The sequence below is a fragment of the Lasiosphaeria miniovina genome (genome assembly GCF_030549165.1).
Source record: "Lasiosphaeria miniovina strain SMH2392-1A chromosome Unknown B0T26scaffold_5, whole genome shotgun sequence".
In the NCBI taxonomy this organism is placed as follows: Eukaryota; Fungi; Ascomycota; class Sordariomycetes; order Sordariales; family Lasiosphaeriaceae; genus Lasiosphaeria; species Lasiosphaeria miniovina.
Genome location: NW_026848224.1, coordinates 2,551,118 through 2,569,335, shown reverse-complemented (window position 1 = coordinate 2,569,335; position 18,218 = coordinate 2,551,118). Strand labels below are relative to the sequence as shown.

The following is an 18,218-nucleotide window of genomic DNA, read 5'->3' as shown; positions in this document are numbered from 1 at the left end:
CTCAGCCGCGACGGCCGCCGAGAGAGAATACGGGCGTCGGCTAGAGGGCGCCCCGTCGCGCGCACACAAAGTTGCTGAAGGAGGAGCGGGACGGAATCTGACCCTCACTTCGTCCAGGAGTTGGGTGGTAGGTGGGGGGTGGGGCAAGGGAACGGACGGGACGCAACGACGCGACGTTCCACCGTCTACGCTTGGGTTGATGAATTGAACTGCATTGCCCAGAAATGGCTGTCGCACCGCATCTCGTCACCCGAATAATACCTCCGTTCTCGCGAATCGGCAGTGCTGAGGTCGTCTTGGAAGAGCCCGTGAAACAGTGTTGGTCAGATACTGCTTGCTTATGTCTCCCGGCCGGATGCTCCAATTCTTCCCCGCAGCCTCTCACAAAGCCCTTCACTCTTGAACATGCCACTCTGGACTGAAATGGCACAAAGTGTTGGTGATTTGACGCTCTGAAGTCGCATACACCACGGAGTACACAGCACGTTCAAAATGTTTCCGCTTGCGAACTGCCCAAGTCCAAGTCCCGTCTCCCCCTCTCCCAAACATTGGAACCTACCCCACGCCCTTCTCAGCCACAAGTCGCGGGGGCGATAGCCTCGACGCCATGCCTCGGGTCTACCCTAAGGATCTTGTCCCCAAACGCAGTCAAAAATACAACAATTACGAGCGACAACCTACATTGAGCACCATTCAATGCAGGAACAGACATCTAATCAGGCGTGGCAAAGATAAGACGCTACGCGGGGTACTCTGGAGGGAGAAAGCACCTGCAGACGAATCCATGCAAGGGCCTAGGTTGGGCCCCTAGAGGCTCAAAGGGGGTGCGCCACAGGGGGGGATGTGCATGCATGCACCGGAGTGCGTGAGCCGCGAAAATGAGTCTTTTTCCCAATCAGTTTGATGGTAGGACGGCAGCGACAGCCAATTCTATTTTCATGCACGAGTGCAGACCGACGTTGGTTTGCAGTCGCCCGGTCAGTCAACCAAGAAGGTCTGCTTACCACCCGACCCTTTTCATATTCATATTTTGTGCACGGCCTGCAGGGCCTCATACCATCACACCTCAGGCACACACAGACATAAACAGCACAACTTTGAAGCACAGACAACTCAACGTGCAGATCCGACGACCTCCTTCCCAATTTTCCATCTGCTTTCACAGCCCTACACAGGTTCCCCGCTACCTCCTCCGCGCCGCTAGACACCCTTGGTGTCGGACTTGAGGAAGAGCACGGACAAGAGAGACCAGGGCCGAAATCTGCAGAATCTCCCGGGGGGAAGCATGCCAAGCAAGTCCACCGGGTCCAGGCAATGCGCACACGTTCCGCGCCCATTTGGATCCGGCCAAGACTCGTCTGTTCGGCATCCATGTCATCTGGGACTGGAAGCTGCCGCGGACGGGCCTGTGCAACCCCTCGGATTTTGCGTGCTTGCTCGTCGGCCTCGGTGATGGGTCTGTCAGCAGATTTTCGTCTTGGCACTTACTTGTCTGATCTTTTCCCACCAACCCAAGAGGGGGCCATTCACCAGATGCCAAGCACGTAACTTTTCAAATACTTTGATAACTTTGTATGCGACGAGAAGCCAAGAAACCCCGACCTTCGCCCAGCCCTCTTCGGGGTTGAGGGTCTGGAATGACCTCAACCCCGCGACGCTGCATCGTTGAGGTGTCCCTGCGTCGATCTTGTTTTGAGGGGTGTGGTGCGTGGAGCTGTGCCGATCTTGAGCCAAACAGGCTTGAGGAGTGGGCAGGGAGTCGATCTGGGAAGGTAAATGGGCGAAAGGGGCTGCTGCCCGTAAACATAACCACCTTGCTCTAGTTCCCCACGCGCCAAGTCTGTTCACTTGTCAAAGAGCCCTGCCTCGGCGACATCTCAACGACCGAAAGCCCATGGCAATATTTTTTATCCATTGACGAACACTACTCTACTATCCTTTGACAGGGTAATATGATAAACAAGCCAAGCAAACAGCCTCAGTCGTCAATCGTCTCAAAGATGGCGCCTTAGGACAAGAGCCTCAGACTCCAGAAATACGAACATCACGTCCTTACACTCCCCGGCAAATAGAACGCCATCTCTCATCCAGGTGGCCATCAATACCCGTCTCATCTAACAAAATCAATCTTTTATATTGGTATCTTTGAACCGTTCCGCTATCTTATTCCATACAGGTACAGATATTATACAACCATAAACTGACTCCTTCCCCCCCTGTTCCAGTTCTGTCCTCTATTTCATTACCCAAAAGCCAGGAGAATAATCAAGACTAGATGCATCAACCGGACCGGCCAGATTGAGGCAATTGATATCTCATATCAACAGCATCCAAAAATCCTAGCGAGCGTCCCTTTTCATTCCCACCCCTCTATTTTTGATGTTTGGTTACTCAAAGGAAAGAACAAGATATCGACCCCGAGCAGGACAGAGCTTCAAAGAAAAGTCAAAGGGCGACTACCTCAGCAGGTCTGGGGCTGCAGGTTGCACTGAGTCGGTGCGGAGACCCAGCCCTTGAGCCGGTTGGCGATGTCGCTCGAGTAGCAGGGGACGCCAAAGGTCCTCGGGGGCCCGCACTGGCCGGCATTCTCGAGGGCGCCCGAGATGGCGCCCGAGTTGTACCCTCTTGCGCCACTGTAGGTGTTCTGGCCCGACGGGTCGCCGCCGGCCGCGATGAGCTGCTGCACGAGCCCGGCCTGGACCTGGCCGTCGACGTTGACGCCCTGCACGCCGTCGACAAGCATCTGCGTGATGGTCTCGGGCGGGCACGGGCTTAGCTGGTTCGAGTTGCCCACGTTGCACGTCCCCGTGCCCTTGAACGACTGCATGATGCCGGGGTTGAACACACCCGCCTCGCCCGACGGCGTGCCCTGCACCCGCACACAGCCATTGGACTCCTGCATGACGGTGGCCAGCACGAAACGAGGGTCCACCGCGGCCGCCGACGCCACGGCTATGATAGACACACGGATGTTTTCGTTCTCCGCCGCCGTGTTCTCCGTCACACCGCCCGGGCACCCCTTGCCCATGGCGGCGTTGTTGCGCGTGAACATGTCGTTGAAGTTGATCCACTCGTCCTCGGTCGGCCACCCCTGCGCCGCCGACCCGTCGCCCTTGAAGAAGGTGTACGTGTCCGGGTTCTCGGCCGCGGTCTTGCCGGCCGCCAGGTCGACGTTGGTCTTGGCGATCGCTCCCGTCACCTTGGACGAGAGGATGAGGTTGCTGCCCGCGACAGACCCGGTTGCTACCGCTCCGCCGCCGCTAGCGTTCTGCCGAGCATGGAGGCTGAAGTGGTCTAGCGGCGTCGCGCTGGCGAGGGCAACGACGCCGAAGACAACGAGCTGCGTTTTCAACATGTTAGTGTCCTCCTTTCGTCGGAAGGGGGGAGGGGTGGAGTGGGACAAACAGCTTGGTTGAGCATGGCTGCGTTTAGTCTGTCTTGCTCAAGGTGCTTGTGCTTGTGCTTGTGGTGTTCAACACGAAAGAGGAAAGAGATGCCAGGGATAATGGAGTGATATATTTCAGGTGCGTCAAGGGACAGAAGCTTATGCCTTTGCTGGTTCTGTGAAGGCTGTTCTGGATGCTTCGGATGAATGATCAGGAATACGAATACCTGGGGTTATCAGAGCTATTTATCTTCCCTTCTCTTTCTTGGAGCTCCAATCGGGGTAGCAGAGCCCCGGAGATAGCAGGGACGGTTTCTGCCTACCGGCGGCCATGTCTGGTGCGCCGAGCACAGATGAATATGGGATGGACGTCTGAGTTTTTGTCCCTGATACGCGGTTGGCTTTTCTTGGCCCGGAGAAACCAGACGTGTTTGCCTGGATCCACAATCCTTCTAAGTTTGGAGTTCTGGAAAGTAATTAGGTATTCATGTACCTAACCGGGACTCACAGCAGTCCTTACGGGTGATTTTGACCTAATGCCGTTCATGTTGAAAGTGTGGTCAATAAGTGGACGACATTGACCGGCTCTACGGCGCCAGCATATGGTGGTATGTGGTAGTACAGTCAGCAGACTCGTGTAGCGGTCCGGCCTGTGTTGTCATGAACTCCAGACGAGCGTGCTGATGGAGCCGGGTTCGTTTCCATGTTTCCATTTGCCAAGGCCCCCGGGTCGCTCGTAAGTGGCCCTGGGGCGCCCCCTTGCGACCATTCCTGAGGGAGAGGCTGCGGCTGCAGACGCGGGACCAGCCAAGCGGCCTTGCGGGCCGCCATGCAATCAAGGGGCACAGTTGAAAGATCTGCTCGGCTATGCTACGAAAATGGGCAGTTCTCCTGAAAAGGGGTGCCTGTTTCGTCTAATCCTTCCCATTCTTGTGCCACATGCCGCCTCCCGCACCCCAGTGTCACAGCCTTGGAGTCTGCGACTTGTGCGTCCAGCCCAGTCCCTGAGTGCTGTGATGCAAAACACACTACTTGACACCCACCCACGTAAGATCTCAGATCTGGGAGGTAAGATCTTTCTCAACAATGCCCCATCAGCGCGCCCCCCCCCCTTCCCCCCCTTGACGAGGCTGGTGAATCAAAGTCAGATCCGCAAGCCATATATTCCCGTTTTTAATACCGAAACCTCAACGAGGCACCATTTCGTCGCTGCCTTTTCGCGCCTCTGGTATCATGGCCACTCTTTTAAAACAACCCCTGTGACGTGAGAAGATGCAATGCTGTGTTAAACAGTCAGCTACAGGCAATCCTTCTGTGGTAAGAAATCATAATCAAAATCAAACGAATGCAATCAATTGCATCGTCGTGGAACTTCATGTCTGCCTCGGTATGCCTTACTAGTTATGCAGGACAAACGAGGCTGGTGTAACTGACTAGGGACGACCTGCAGCCTACCGGTTCTCGAGCCGAGCCATGTCTAATTAAGCATGGCACGGATACCTGCTTCAATGCTGCATCAAGAACCTGGGGGAGAGTGGGGCAAGGCTGCACCGAAAGCCGCCCATCACTATGACCACTCACCTCAACCATCCATGCTTCACCTTACATGACATCGAGGTCACCGGTTGCCCGGGTTACACAGCCAAGTGCAGCCACCGTCGAAGCCACTTTCAACTATGAGACGATGGTTCTTATGAGACGTTGTTGCCTGGACGCCCGCACTTGCTGCTGACTCTCCGTTGCAAGTTCAGTAACACGTCACCTTCAGTTCACCTTTCAATGATTTTGTCTTTCTTTCATTATGAGAATATCTTGAGTGACTTTATGAATACAACCGTTGTGAATATTGGTAATGTGGTGTTATTGTATGTAAAGGTATCTTCGTTCAGTTGAGCAGCTCGTCGACCAACGGAGAGCCGTGTCTTTGGAACCAAATTCCCCATGTCAGTATGAATGTGTCTAGCAGACCGCTCTTAAAGAATGAGCTTGCCTTTACTTCCAAGAATGAATGAAAGTCCGAGGAAAGGGTGATGTTTAGTTTCGTCGACCCAAGAAGTGACTTTCACATTTAGTCGTTACGATAGATCTAATAATCACCAAAGTGAAATAAATGGCTTATATTCAAGAGGGTAATGTAATTACGCGTTCTCGTGGTGAGCGATAAGTGAGAGTCCGCACTTCTTGGTATCCTTTTATCCCGGGCGGTGATGGATATCATTTCATTTGTACTATCAACTTCAGTAACAATAATCTGATCTTTCTACAGTCTGCTAAGGCGGGGGCCTGGTCTTTCACAAGATCAGCCAGTCTTCAGCACTCTATCCTGTCGGAGACGGTTGCGAAAGCTTCCAGTTCTGCCCCTCAGGAACCACAACGACGGCAGGAAGTCGCTCAACACAAACACACAAAATTATCGCATCATCAATAATTACCCCACCGCTGTAATCGATAGGCGACAATCAAACCCACCGATCCCTAATTTAGGTAGTAGTAGGCTGGACAGGCCCTCTGGATAAGAAAATGCTGTTCGTCCTCCCGAAATTGACGGGTAATCCCGAAGGGGGTGATGGGAACCTCTTCATCCCTCTTGACTGCGACGGTCCTCTAAGCGACCTTGTTCTAGACGGTGGTTTGTATAGGGTTGCGCACCTGGCGTATCCTATGTCTGAGTCCGATGGCCTCGAGCCGGCCGGCAGTGTCTAAAACTCTGTCGTTGCCTGCGGGTCGTACGAGATTCTAGCTTTGGAGGACTTTTTCTGGGCCGGTACAACGCTCTGGGACATATGCTTCAACGATCTCAAGGAGCTCCGCGAGTATCAGCAACAGCTAGGCCTGCCGGGGGCGCCTCACCACAACGACGGCATGGGGCGGACAACCTTTGACGACATTCTCAGGATATTCTCGACTGTGCGCCCGCCCCTGGTCGGCCCGGAGCAGCCCTACATCCCCAGTCCCACCGATCCGATCAACGGGTGGGTGCTCACGTACCTCGATGGCGACGGAGGCTGGACCAGGAAAGCCGGGATATTAGCGTCAGAGCGAAGACAAGAAGGAAGGAGCACGACTCCACGGGCATCAGGCGCATGGGAATGAAATCATAATATTTCACTCCCCCATTTTCGGTATAGCCCATACCTCAAATAAGTGAAGGCTATCAACGTAGTCAACTATGAGCTCCTTGAATACTGCCATTGTCGAACCAGAAAGGCTTCGGCTATTGAGTCAAGGTCCCTGGACGAACCCGTCTGTCCAAGCTCTCAGCTCTTCGATGCTAAAGCCGGTGCTCATCGGTGCTCATGCTGACAACTGCTCGCCACAATCTCCGCTGACGCCCTTTAACTAGATTTAGACAACATACCGAGTGAATCCACAAAATAAGAACCTAACTCGGAATCTGTGTCAAGAGATCCCCCGCAACGGGCCGTGATGCGGACCGCCTGTTCAGCTGCCGCCTGTGAAACTGTTTCAGCACGATAAGTAGCCTATCCGCAGTCTTAGCTGCTTAGCACACAGTTCGAGGCCATTTACACGCCTCAAAAAACCAAGCCGGAGGAAACACGGAAATATAACCCGTAATGTTGTCGACGGCCAAGCCCAGACAGAGCAGCGCTACACGAGCCGCGCCCCGATATTGTGTCTTGCCCAGCACCACTTCCACCACGGGATTGGTCACCCGTCAGTGCCGTGCAATGTGTTGGTGGCTCTCAGTGGGTGGAATTCCGCTCTGCCAATGCACCATTCATGTAACACACCGCGGGCACAAATTTGCTTCTGACGAATGAATTTGGGGTCGACGCAGAGATAGGAGGGCATGCTTTGCGTGAGTGGCTGAGTGAGTGGTGTTATTTAGCATTTATAACCCACCTAGCAACCCGCCTCGAACCGGGAGCGTAGCGCTTACCACGAGCGGGCCCTTCCTTTGACACCATCGCCAACGAAAACATGGGCACCACTCCCAACGCAACCGACGCAGGTTTTTGATCCTTAAGCCGGTGGACCCAAGTGACATTTCTCGGACAGCGAGACGGAGCGGGTTTCACGGAGCGCCGCGCTTTAAATAGCTTGGCGGGAACCTCTCCTCTTGACATTTTGGGCTCCTGACAGAAGAATCCAGACCCAGCTTCCCGGTTTTTGCTGTTCGATTCACACTCAATTGATTGAATTGGAGACAGTGGCAGCCGCCATGATATCTATCACCGCTGTTCTCGGCCAGCTGGGCGCTCTCGCGGCCCTCGGAGCCGTCTCCCTCGTGGTGTATCGGCTCTATTTCCACCCGCTCGCCAAGTTCCCAGGGCCGTCTCTCGCGGCTGCCACGGGCCTCTATGAGGCCTACTACGACTGCATCAAGGACGGCGGCGGGCGGTTCTATGTCGAGATCGGCCGTATGCACGACAAATATGGTGAAGCTCTCCTTTCCGTTCCAGTCACGGCCCGCCAGACAGAGAGGATGTGGTCAAAGCAGATTTGATCTCACCAGCTGCGATTTTGTTTCGACTGACACCGCCACAACAGGACCCATCGTGCGCATCAGCCCGTGGGAGCTGCACATCCGCGACGCCGACTGGGGCGAGGTGTACCGCGTGTCGCGGCGAGCGAGCAAGCCGCTTGGCTTCTACACGTTCCTAGGGGCGAGCGGCAACGCGTTCAGCTCGGGGCCGCACGAGACGCACCGGATGCGGCGCGAGGCGTTAACACCCTTCTTTACGCCGGGCGCCGTAGCCCGGCGCGAGCCCGAGGTCGAGCACCTCGTGGCCAAGCTCGCCGGCCGCCTCGAGCAGTTCAGCGGCACCGGCACCGTGCTCAACCTCGGCGACGTCTTCCGCTGCCTCGCCACCGACGGCGCCACCGCCTTCGCCTTCCGCAGGCCCTTTGGCCACCTCGACGACCCCGAATTTGAGCCATCGACCAACGCTGTCGTCCGCCGCTTCGCCCGCTTTGGCGCCATCAATCGGCAGACGGGCGGGCACTTCATGGCCGCCATGCGCTCCATCCCGCCCGCCATCGCTTTGCGCCTGAACCCGGGGTCGTTGGGTGCTATTGGGTTTTTCAAGGCAGGGTTGTCTTTTCTTCGTCTTCTTCTTTTGTTGACATCTAATTATCAATTTGCCCCTCGACTAACACCCTCCTGGGAGTCGCTGCGACTCTTTGGAACGACAGAAACTCGTGGTGACGATCCGCAGCGAGCTGGCCGCCGTGGCGGCAGAAGATGCACAGCGCAAGCTCGCCACCCCCGGACCATCAGACTCGCGCCTCGCAGACGCCGACGAGCGCGAGGCAGAGAGCAACGTGATCCGGCAGATTCTGCACTCGAGCCTGCCGGCGGTCGAAAAGATGCCGTGGCGCATCGAGCGCGAGTCGTCGTCGGTCACGCTGGCCGGCACCGAGACGACGGGCAGCATCTTGGCGTTTGTGGCGTTCTGGCTGCTCTGCGACGGCCGCGCCAGGGCGGCGCGCCTCGCGGCCGAGCTCGACGCTGCGGCCGTGCGCACGGGTGGCGAGAGGTTGCCGACCCTGGCCGAGCTCAAGGAGCTGCCGTACCTCACGGGCGTCGTGAACGAAGGGCTGCGGTACGTCTGGTTGGCTGAATACCTAGCCGTGGTATGGGGTGTTGCTGACTGCGGGACCCTTGAGAAAACAAATAGATTCAACAGCCCCTCGGGCCGTCTGCCACGTTACGATCCCAAGAACGACATGACTTACAAAGGCTGGGTGATTCCAAAAGGGGTAGGTAGCCAGCCGTCCTCCTTTTTTTCTTTCTGTTCTTCTCGTTCCTTCCTGGGAAACTGCTGTTTCCCTGGCTCACAGTATTGTTGACATTTTTCTTGATTTTCAGACAATCGTCTCAACCACCCCCAACGACACTCACTTCTCGGCTGAGATTTTCAAGGACCCCCAAGAGTTCCTGCCAGAGCGGTGGCTCGGCGATGAGGCACAGCGCAAGCAGCTCAGCAAGTACCTGATCCCGTTTGGCCGAGGCACGCGGACGTGCGTGGGCAACGAGGTGGCGCTCATGGAGCTGTATTTGACACTGGGACGTCTCTTTTCGTCGTTGGGCCCGGGGGGCAAACTACGCCTCATCTCCACCGACTATGAGCGCGACGTTAAGCGGTTTCATGATTTCTTTTCGCCCTTCCCGAAGAGCGCGCGCGGGGTGAGGGCCCTGGTGATTTAAATCATGAAGCGATCCATGTTGTCAGAACTCTGAGCAGCCTGTTGCATCTCTTTAACTCGGGCTGTCTGTTTGAGCCCTTGTCAGGTGTCCTTTTCCCGATGGACATTTTTGAAAAGCTAAAAGAATGAATGAAGGCCAGTTTTTGTCCCGGGCTGGGAAAAGTAAGCTCATCAATCTTCTTCTTGCGTGCAGAATGAACTTGATGATTCGGAAAGCACGAGAGACTGTTGAAAGCCCACTGTTTTGAAGATAGCCCATTTCGTCTCAAGCAGGTCTCCAGACAGCTGAAAGAGTCATCTCAACTGCGAGATAATTTTCTCAATGGGAAAGACTTTTCATGCCAAATCCGTCTATGCGTATGGCCATAGTCGTGAAATTTGAGGTTTTGTCCCTGGGAAAAAGTTCATTTACCGCGAGACAAACTGGTGACGAGCCTGAGACGCCTAGTCGCGTGACTAAGTGGTTTGACTTCGGTGCTGATTGGTGGGCGGGATCATAAATTTTGCAGGTGCAGATGCGGGTGCAGGTGCAGCTCAGATTCAGAAGGCGTTGTGACCTGTGGGGGACAGAGAGCCAAGGCCCCGATTGCATCGCGACGGGGCAAACGGGGTCCGCCGGTCCCCACTGGGCGCCACCAGAATCCCCACCAAACCTGTGGGACGCTATTGGCAGCTGGGCTGTCTTTCTCGCCTTTCTCTCTCGTCGTTATCTCGTCCCTTCTGCCCAAGATGACGGACTATCGTTCGTTATCTAGCGCCACCCGTTATCTCTGCCCAACCCCAGCCTCTGCTTTCTCGACCTCCGCATGCCCAGCCAGGCGGCCGTGGACCACCAGTCGACGACCGAGGTCGAGCTCGCACCCGGGAAGAGCTTGCCCAGAACCCAGGTGCATCACAGGCCGCCGTCAGCCGTTCCAAGTCCAACGCTACATGACCTGTCCCCCACGCTGAAGAGAGAAGACTTTGCTGTGCGACTGCTCCGGACCTAGCGAACGGAGCATTTCCGTCCATACAGGGCTCTACAGCACGGACCAGCGCCGCAGACGCTCCTACAGTTCTGTATTGCTTTTATCTGACCACCACCAGCTCGGTTCGTCAGCCAAGAGATCGTGTATCTGATGGGCGCGGTGGACGCGACGAATGGGCTGTTCCCTCTGCAAGATGCGCCGACGATAACAGCCGTCCGCGCACCTGGCACAAGACCCCTCAACAATGGCAGTGGCACTGAGTCTGAATGCCATTTCGTATGTGGCTGGCGCTAATTGCCGCATTGTTGATCGCATCGCAGGGTTCCTCTTTTTGGTCCGACCTGATGTCTGGCGGCGAAATCGGCCCTGATTGAGACTGGTCTATCAGTCGGCGGGCCATGACATCTCGCTGAGGGAAATTTGTGTCATCAAGCAACAGCTCTTGGCCTCTCGATAGCCTCGGAGCAGAGAGCGCAGATAGACAGCTTCGAGGCTTGGATGCATTCGACCTCAGGGGCCCGCCGTGCCCCGCAATGTCCCGGCGGGGGACCCAATCCCTAGCGGGCTGATAGGGGTTGCCTTTGGGGTTTAGCGTGTTCCAGCCTCGAGCGAGTCGGCTCCGGGCGGCGTGGTCATCGGTCCAGCCCGACTACCTACCTAGGTGTCCACCGTCGACGGTAGAGGCTGTAAAGTTTGCAGGCCCCCCCGACACACTGGACGCATGGCATTGACACCAACCAACAACAAGCTGCAACAGGACCAGCGCGGCAGCAACCACCAGTGACCAGATGTGGTGCCGAGAAGCGAGTCGAGCTACGGATAGCCCGTCCCGTTCTAGGTGGTCGCTGTCCGGGGGAGATCGGCGAATGCAGGCAAGGAACAGCTTACCTTAGGTGCTACAGTACCTTAGCCCCCCCCCCCCAAGCTCACGGAGGATCCACACTGCTGCCCTACTTCGAGAGCTGGGAGCTCCAGTGCGGTGGGTCCAATGGCAAGATAAGGAGTCCATGGCAAAGGAATTTCTTGACATTTAAGTTCGAGGCAAGCTGCTGCCACCCTCAGTCACACTCTCGCTGTCGGCCCGGGCAGTCACCAGCATCCATACAGTCACACCACAGTCTCACAAACACAAGGGAGAGCCAGCCAGTGACTTGTGTGTCTCGTGTTGCATCGAGCTCGATCCGCCTCAGATTCTGCTTGAAACTTCACTTTGCCAGGCACCCCCTCGGCAGCAGCCATGGACGACGATGCCGGCCCGTCCCAGATCGTGCCCGATGCGGCCCCGAAAAGGTCCATCGGCGACCGCCTTGGCAGCATCGGCAGAAAGTTCACCACCAGGGAAGGCTTGATCGGCAACTATGACTATGGCTTCCTCTTCAAGCCGAACCTGCCCTTCATGCCCAAGTCGGACAAGCCCCAGCCCTTCTTCGGCCTCAACGACAGGATGCCCGTCTTCCTCGCCGTGCTGCTCGGCCTCCAGCACTCCCTGGCCATGTTGGCCGGAATCATCACGCCGCCCATAATCATGGCCGGCGCCGGCGGCGTCAACCTCACCACCCAGCAGACCCAGTACCTGGTGTCCACCGCCCTGATCGTCTCGGGCCTCCTGTCCTGCATACAAATCACACGCTTCCACATCAAGGGCACACCGTAAGATGCACAGAGCCCGCCTGGCTGACACGGACTGCAGCTAACCGACCCCCCGCTTAGATACTACATTGGAACTGGTCTTATTTCGGTCGTGGGCATCTCGTTTGCCATCATCCCCGTCGCCAGTGGTGCCTTTGAACAAATGTATGACAACGGCTTCTGCCCGAAGGTTGACGGCGTCAAGCAGCCGTGCCCCGACGCCTACGGCGCCCTGCTCGGAACCGCCGCCGTCTGCGCCCTGCTTGAAATCCTCATCTCCTTCATCCCCCCCAAGGCCATGCTGCGTATCTTCCCCCCAATTGTGACTGGCCCGACTGTCATGCTCATCGGTGTGAGCCTTATTGAGTCAGGTTTCCAGAACTGGGCTGGTGGTGCCGGTCTTTGCGCCGATCCCACCGCGGGTGACTTCTTCGCCCTGTGCCCCAATATCCTGGCGCCACATGCTCTTCCATGGGGTGCGCCCGAGTATCTAGGCCTCGGCTTCTCCGTCTTCGTTACCATCGTCCTGGTCGAGCGTTTTGGCTCGCCCATCATGAAGTCTACCAGCGTCATCATCGGCCTGCTCGTCGGCTGCATCATTGCCGGCGCATGCGGCTACTTTGATCGCTCAGGCATCGACTCGGCCCCGGTTGCCTCTTTCATCTGGGTGCACACATTCAAGCTCACCGTCTACGGTCCGCTGGTCCTCCCAATGATGGCTGTCTTCATCATCTGCGCGTGCGAGGCCATTGGCGACATCACGGCTACCTGCGACGTGTCCCGCCTAGAAGTCGACGGCAAGATCTACGAGAGCCGCATCCAGGGTGGCGTCTTGGCTGACGGCCTCAACGGTGTCCTTGCCGCCCTAGCTACCATCACCCCCATGACCACTTTTGCCCAGAACAACGGTGTCATCGCCCTGACTCGGTGCGCCAACCGGAGTGCTGGCTACTGCTGCTGGTAGGTCTTGACCATCGTGCCCAGCTCTATTTCTCCTCCTCGCTAACACAAATACTCACAGCATGTTTCTCATCATCATGGGCGTCTTCGCCAAGTTCGCCGCCAGTCTCGTGGCCATTCCGTCGCCCGTCATCGGCGGCATGACGACCTTCCTGTTCACGTCCGTTGCTGTGTCGGGCATGGCCATCATCTCGCGCGGCGCTCCCTTCAACCGCCGCAACCGGTTCATCCTGACAGCCGCGCTCTCTCTCGGCTACGGTGCCACCCTCGTGCCCACCTACTTTGCCCACGTCTTTTCGTACTCGGGCGACAACAAGTCGTTACAGGGCTTCCTAGACGCGATAGAACTCATCATGGAGACTGGTTTTGCCGTGTGCGCCCTCGTGTCGGTGATCTTGAACCTGTCGCTCCCGCTCGAGATCGAGGACACGGCCACCGCCGCCGTCGTGCCCGCTACTGGGGCCTCCTCGCCGTCTCCGTTGCACGCCAAGGACATTGAGAGCGCCCGGGGTCACGACAGCGACGATATTGTCCCTGTCAGCGAGACAAAGATTGCCAAGGCCGACTAAAGGCCGGGTACGCGAGACGCGTTATGTGGAATGTTTCTGTCGTTTTTGGAGTAAAGTTTGTTTCTTGATTTGATATAACGAATACCCCCCGATCTGCCTACATATACCCCATAGCAGGCTGTGTAACGAAGGCTTAGCATCGGAGACGACGCAGCCCTGTAGGGGATTTAGACAGATCTGTACATGCATAGCGGTAATGAAAAGTGCTTGGACATGTTGAACTGCTTTATTTGCTCTCCGTGACTGGTGATTTTACGAGCATGACCGGGAGCTCTCCTCTAAGACCTGCGGCACAGTTCTCTTAGCGTTGGTGTCTTCAGAAACGCGGATCACTCACCAAGACAAAGCACGGGCTTGACGCTCAGAGAAATAGAGATCATGACATGTCGTTGGCCTGGCTTGGCAGGGGAGGTATGTCGCCATCGCCCTTCCGAGCGCCACTTTCCCCTCCGAGCCTAGACCGACTACTGCCGCAGAATCAAGCATTGCGGTTTGCCGCTGGCGGGCTGCATCGACCGATGGGCTAACTCACCTAAATTCTCTTATTGGTTGCATGCCTGCTTGAGGCTAAGGGAGAGAGTGTTGTTATCGAGACAGCCAATGGCGCCTCCTGTGGGAGGATTCACGGGCCAATAGGGATCGACGGGGAGGTGTTTGAGATCGTCTGTACTGTGTTGTATCGTAGTAGCAGGGTTTTAAGGCCATATATCTGCATTATGTGACTTGGTACTCTGGTTATGGTGTTTGTGCACATGTTAACTCGCACTCCGGTCGGCCCACCAACAAACCACATAAAGAACCGTTGCTTTGCCCAGTCGCCAGGTTGCAGTAGCTTGAAGATCCATAAAATAACAGTGCAATGCAGGGCAAGAAAAGGCAAGAAAAGGCAAAAATAAACAATATTTACATTCCATAGGACAAAAGAGAGCAAATATACAAAACAAGGGGATGGATGGTATACCCATTTGCCCTCAACAAAAGGGAATAAACAATAAAAGAGAAAGCTCGTACACGTTAGTCATGTCATGCATCAGCCGTGAATCGAACACGGGGCCTATCGATAGCAACGATGGATTTTACCACTAAACCACTGATGCTTGTTGTTTTGCTTGCTTGATGGAGTATGTGGCCGGCAGTGGTTGGTGAGGAGCGGAGAGAAGAGGGAAGTAGATCCACGTCTGCTAGAGCCCATGCCAAAGACCGTCGAGATATTTTTGAGAATTTACACAACACGAACACGGACAAAGAGATAACGATATTCCTGCATCTGCATCAAACTGGGACGTTTACGCCATAAATCGGCTAGTACCTTGGTCCCGTGCTTGTGCTTGTCACAATGCCATTCTCGGCAGCCTTCCGGCCGGCAAGCCAGCCAGTCAGTTTTCTCTTCCAATCCCCTCGTTTATTTTCGACAATAATATTTACATGAAAAAGATTAAGAGATAAGCAGACTAAGAAACAAAAAGGTTTAGAGAAAAAGGCTTGACAAAAAGGTGCGGCAAGAAACAGCCCAAAAGAGCGACAAGAATATAAAGAAAAGTCTCCCCTGGAGAGTCCAAGCTCTTCTCCCTGATCAGTCCTTGTATTTCCATGGCATCATTTACATGGAAACGAAAATAGCCACAAGAAATAGAATGTGGGAGACAGAGGAGTGGGTCAAGAGTCGGGAGGGAAGAGAAGGTGAGAAGAGAAGTCGCGGGCTATGAAGAGAGAAAAGAAAGAAAGAATAATGAGCGTCGGATCCTGTGTGCCCCCTGAAGGCCCCCCCCCCCCCCCAACTCCCTTCTCGACAGTCAACACTCGACTCTCAACCCCCCAAGGTCTAGAGATAAACATCGCCGCCCTTCAGCCCCCAAAACTGCTCAGCATAGAACGTCTCGGGCTCCGCCTTCTTCCACGGGTCGTCAAAGGCGGTGAACAAGATCAGGCCGCCGGGGTTCAGGTCGCCGTAGTCGGCGACGAGGGACGCGACAGCCTGGCGCTGGTTGTCCGCGCCGGGGACGGCGAGGCCGTTGGCGTTGCCCTGCCAGGGCCAGCCCGACTCGGTGACGACGATGCGCTGGGTAGGGTCTGCCACCACCTCGCGCAGGTTGGCGACCTGGCGAGCGACGAAGCGGCCGGCCTGGTCCGCGGGCGTGCGCGCGTCGAAGAAGGCGTGGATGTTCACGGCACAGTAGTCGCTCGCGTCGCACAGCTCCGGGTGCTGCTGCACCGCGATGAACGTGTCGACCGTCACCACGGGCCCCGTGTAGCCCACCGCCCGGAGCGTCTCCCGCGCGGCTGATAGCGCCGATAGCATCTGCTCCGGTGATGCCTGGCCGTTGTTGACTAGCTCGTTGCCGATGCTGACCGTGTCGACGAGCTCCCAGCCGCTGGCAGCGTCTGAATCACGGTTGTTATGATGGTGGCTGTCCTTGTTGTGGTTGCGAGCGTTGGCCTGCACCGACCGCACTAGGATATCCAGCTCGTCGTTAAGGCGATTGGGGTCAAAGACACCCAGAAACAGCTTGGCACCGATCGACTGCGCCGCGGGAATCACCAGGTTGATCTGATCGCAATCGGTCCCGTACAGCCTCAGCAACGAGTACCGGCCCTCCAGCCGCTGCAAATCCGAGTACACCTCGGCCGCCGTCTTGCATCCACCGTCGGGAGTGTACGGCGAGTACGTGACGCCTGGAAGCGTCGAAAACACGTCGTGCTCGTGGGGCTGCAGCTGGGGCTCGGCCGGCGGCGGTGGAGGAGGTGAAAAGGCGGCTTTGTTGTTTTCGTCCGCGTCGTAGTCTCTGGACGAGAAAACGGGCTCTCCCGCGCCGAGATCAGACCCCGTTTCTAAGAACGCGACGGCCGGTGTCTCGTCTGCGAGGGCTTCTGCTGGTGCTAGTGGCGGCGGCGGCGGCGGCGGCGGCGGTGGGAGAGGCACTACCGCGTTCAAGCTGCTGTCTTCTTCCTGGCTGGCGGCCGCGGCAGCATGCAACTTGGGCTTCTTCTTTTTCTTCTTGTTCTTCTGCGGCGCGGCAGAAACAGCCGAGACGTGACTTCCGCCGTCGGTAGACGGCACGTCGTCGTAGTAATGATGGTGCATGCGCAAGATGTTGCTAGTGGTGGTCTTGAACATGATGCCGTCCTGGTCCACGTGCACCACCACCTTGGGCACCGTGTCGCTTCTCCAGTTGCCGTCGTCGCCAAAAGGCATTGCCACCTTGTTCTTGCAGACGCAGTTCGCCGCCGCCGCCGACATGACGGCCCGGCGGTGGTGCTGGAAGTGCTGCCCCAGATGCTGGTCAAGATGGCGCTCCCCATCTTGCTGTCCAGCATCTGCCAGCCAGACAGCTTAGTTTCATTCACGACCACAACCACGAGCCGTGCAAGATGGAGACGACAAGACGGAGAGAAGGATACTAGAACAAGAACTCACCCAGCTTAGCCTGAGCCGTCGTCGTCATCAGCATGCCCAGGGCCAGGGCCGATGAGACCGTCTTCATGTTGGTCTATGTCCCCCTGACGATGCAAAGAGCCCGAAAGGGAGTTTCTGCGCAATGAATGGCACTGGGACAAGGCCAACCGAGAGGGCAACGTTCCAGAATGAGCGGATGATGGACAGCCAACAACCGCCTGCGACTAACGAGTGGTCGTGGCTTCAAAGGGGGTGGCGATGGGTTGGTTTCAGACGTCTTGTTCAAGCACCGGGCAAGGAGAGGGTGATGTACTGCAAGGAAGGTAGTTGACAGCGGGAAGGCATGTGTTACGGGATGAGGACTTATCTGAAAGAGAGAGAAAGGAGTCTGGCGGCAGAGAGTAGAACGAGAGCAGGAGCACCCGGTCTACGTAGTAAACAACAACAACACGGCAAGAGCGCGGGAAGGAGGAATGTGAGGTATGCGTGGCCACCAGGGCCCAACTGTAGACTCAGGCGACGCAATGGAAATACAAACAAGAGTACAGCCGGCAATACACTCAAGGCAGTAGTAGAGATGGCAAATGAGAGTATTCTCTCACGTACACCAAGACTGGGGATTGTAGGGAGGCGGTTGTACTTGCGATTCGGCTTCCTCGAGGGTAAAGGAAAGAGGAAAGGGAGGTAATAAGACCCTCCAGATGCCACTGCCACTTGGCGGGAGGGAGGCAAGTCATAAATGGAACAATCTGAGACAGACTAATGAAATGCCGCGAAAGAAGCTATCCGGGACATGTATCTGCCTCTATCAAGTTATGGCCGTCATGACTTTTTGGTCTAGTCAAGATGTCAAAAGCCACCTAATTTCCGACTCTGTCGCGCCAGCAATGCTCTGCTTCCATTAGCGGCCGGCAAGGTGAAGGAGACCTAGCAAGGGGCAGCAATTAACAACAAGAAACGGAGCTGTATCTACAACAAAGGACTACAGGTAGGTCGGCAGGCGCCCACCCTCCCCCATTTCCTCTGTATTATTATAAATTATCGTTGGATGTTGTCAGCCAGCTCACCACCACTCATCACCGCACCCACGCCCGGGCTCACCAAGAGTGGAAGGAGAGATGAAAGAAAGCCAACTTCTAGAG

The 18,218-nt window shown here is 56.1% G+C and overlaps 5 protein-coding genes and 1 non-coding gene across 6 annotated transcripts; 3 read left to right on the top strand and 3 right to left on the bottom strand.

Moving 5' to 3' along the window:
- Window positions 1-2,461: 2,461 nt before the first annotated feature.
- Window positions 2,462-3,420, bottom strand: B0T26DRAFT_753291 (uncharacterized protein; the record flags this gene model as incomplete). Its single annotated transcript, XM_060445649.1, has 2 exons — window positions 2,462-3,340; window positions 3,406-3,420. 2 exons carry the CDS (start codon window positions 3,418-3,420, stop codon window positions 2,462-2,464), a joined length of 894 nt encoding a protein of 297 aa, XP_060294470.1.
- Window positions 3,421-5,905: 2,485 nt separating this feature from the next.
- B0T26DRAFT_753290 (uncharacterized protein) lies at window positions 5,906-6,728 on the top strand (the record flags this gene model as incomplete). Its single annotated transcript, XM_060445648.1, has 3 exons — window positions 5,906-6,014; window positions 6,126-6,417; window positions 6,647-6,728. The coding sequence occupies 3 exons, from the start codon at window positions 5,906-5,908 to the stop codon at window positions 6,726-6,728; spliced, it is 483 nt and encodes a 160-aa protein (XP_060294469.1).
- An 840-nt stretch (window positions 6,729-7,568) lies between these two features.
- B0T26DRAFT_741989 (cytochrome P450) lies at window positions 7,569-9,557 on the top strand (the record flags this gene model as incomplete). The annotated part of the gene is made up of 5 exons (XM_060444044.1): window positions 7,569-7,785; window positions 7,898-8,408; window positions 8,566-8,952; window positions 9,028-9,109; window positions 9,219-9,557. 5 exons carry the CDS (start codon window positions 7,569-7,571, stop codon window positions 9,555-9,557), a joined length of 1,536 nt encoding a protein of 511 aa, XP_060294468.1.
- Window positions 9,558-11,434: 1,877 nt separating this feature from the next.
- B0T26DRAFT_716589 (permease family-domain-containing protein) lies at window positions 11,435-13,903 on the top strand. The gene is made up of 3 exons (XM_060442278.1): window positions 11,435-12,174; window positions 12,235-13,113; window positions 13,175-13,903. The coding sequence occupies exons 1-3, from the start codon at window positions 11,762-11,764 to the stop codon at window positions 13,680-13,682; spliced, it is 1,800 nt and encodes a 599-aa protein (XP_060294467.1). The 5' UTR covers window positions 11,435-11,761; the 3' UTR covers window positions 13,683-13,903.
- An 805-nt stretch (window positions 13,904-14,708) lies between these two features.
- Window positions 14,709-14,779, bottom strand: B0T26DRAFT_t161. The gene has a single exon. It is a non-coding gene; the product is annotated as a tRNA-Ser (tRNA).
- Window positions 14,780-15,516: 737 nt separating this feature from the next.
- On the bottom strand, window positions 15,517-16,368 carry B0T26DRAFT_627616 (glycoside hydrolase superfamily; the record flags this gene model as incomplete). The annotated part of the gene is made up of 2 exons (XM_060436208.1): window positions 15,517-16,054; window positions 16,130-16,368. Coding segments are annotated over 2 exons (777 nt in total), but the record flags the coding sequence as incomplete, so codon positions are not given.
- Between the last annotated feature and the right edge of the window lie 1,850 nt (window positions 16,369-18,218).

What these genes read in the sequence shown, in the direction of transcription:
- B0T26DRAFT_716589 (XM_060442278.1), top strand. Translation starts at nt 11,762, where the DNA reads ATGGACGACGATGCCGGCCCGTCCCAGATCGTGCCCGATGCGGCCCCG. An exon ending in TTCCACATCAAGGGCACACC is followed by an intron (nt 12,175 to 12,234) that starts GTAAGATGCACA and finishes CCCCCCGCTTAG; the next exon opens with ATACTACATTGGAACTGGTC. An exon ending in AGTGCTGGCTACTGCTGCTG is followed by an intron (nt 13,114 to 13,174) that starts GTAGGTCTTGAC and finishes AAATACTCACAG; the next exon opens with CATGTTTCTCATCATCATGG.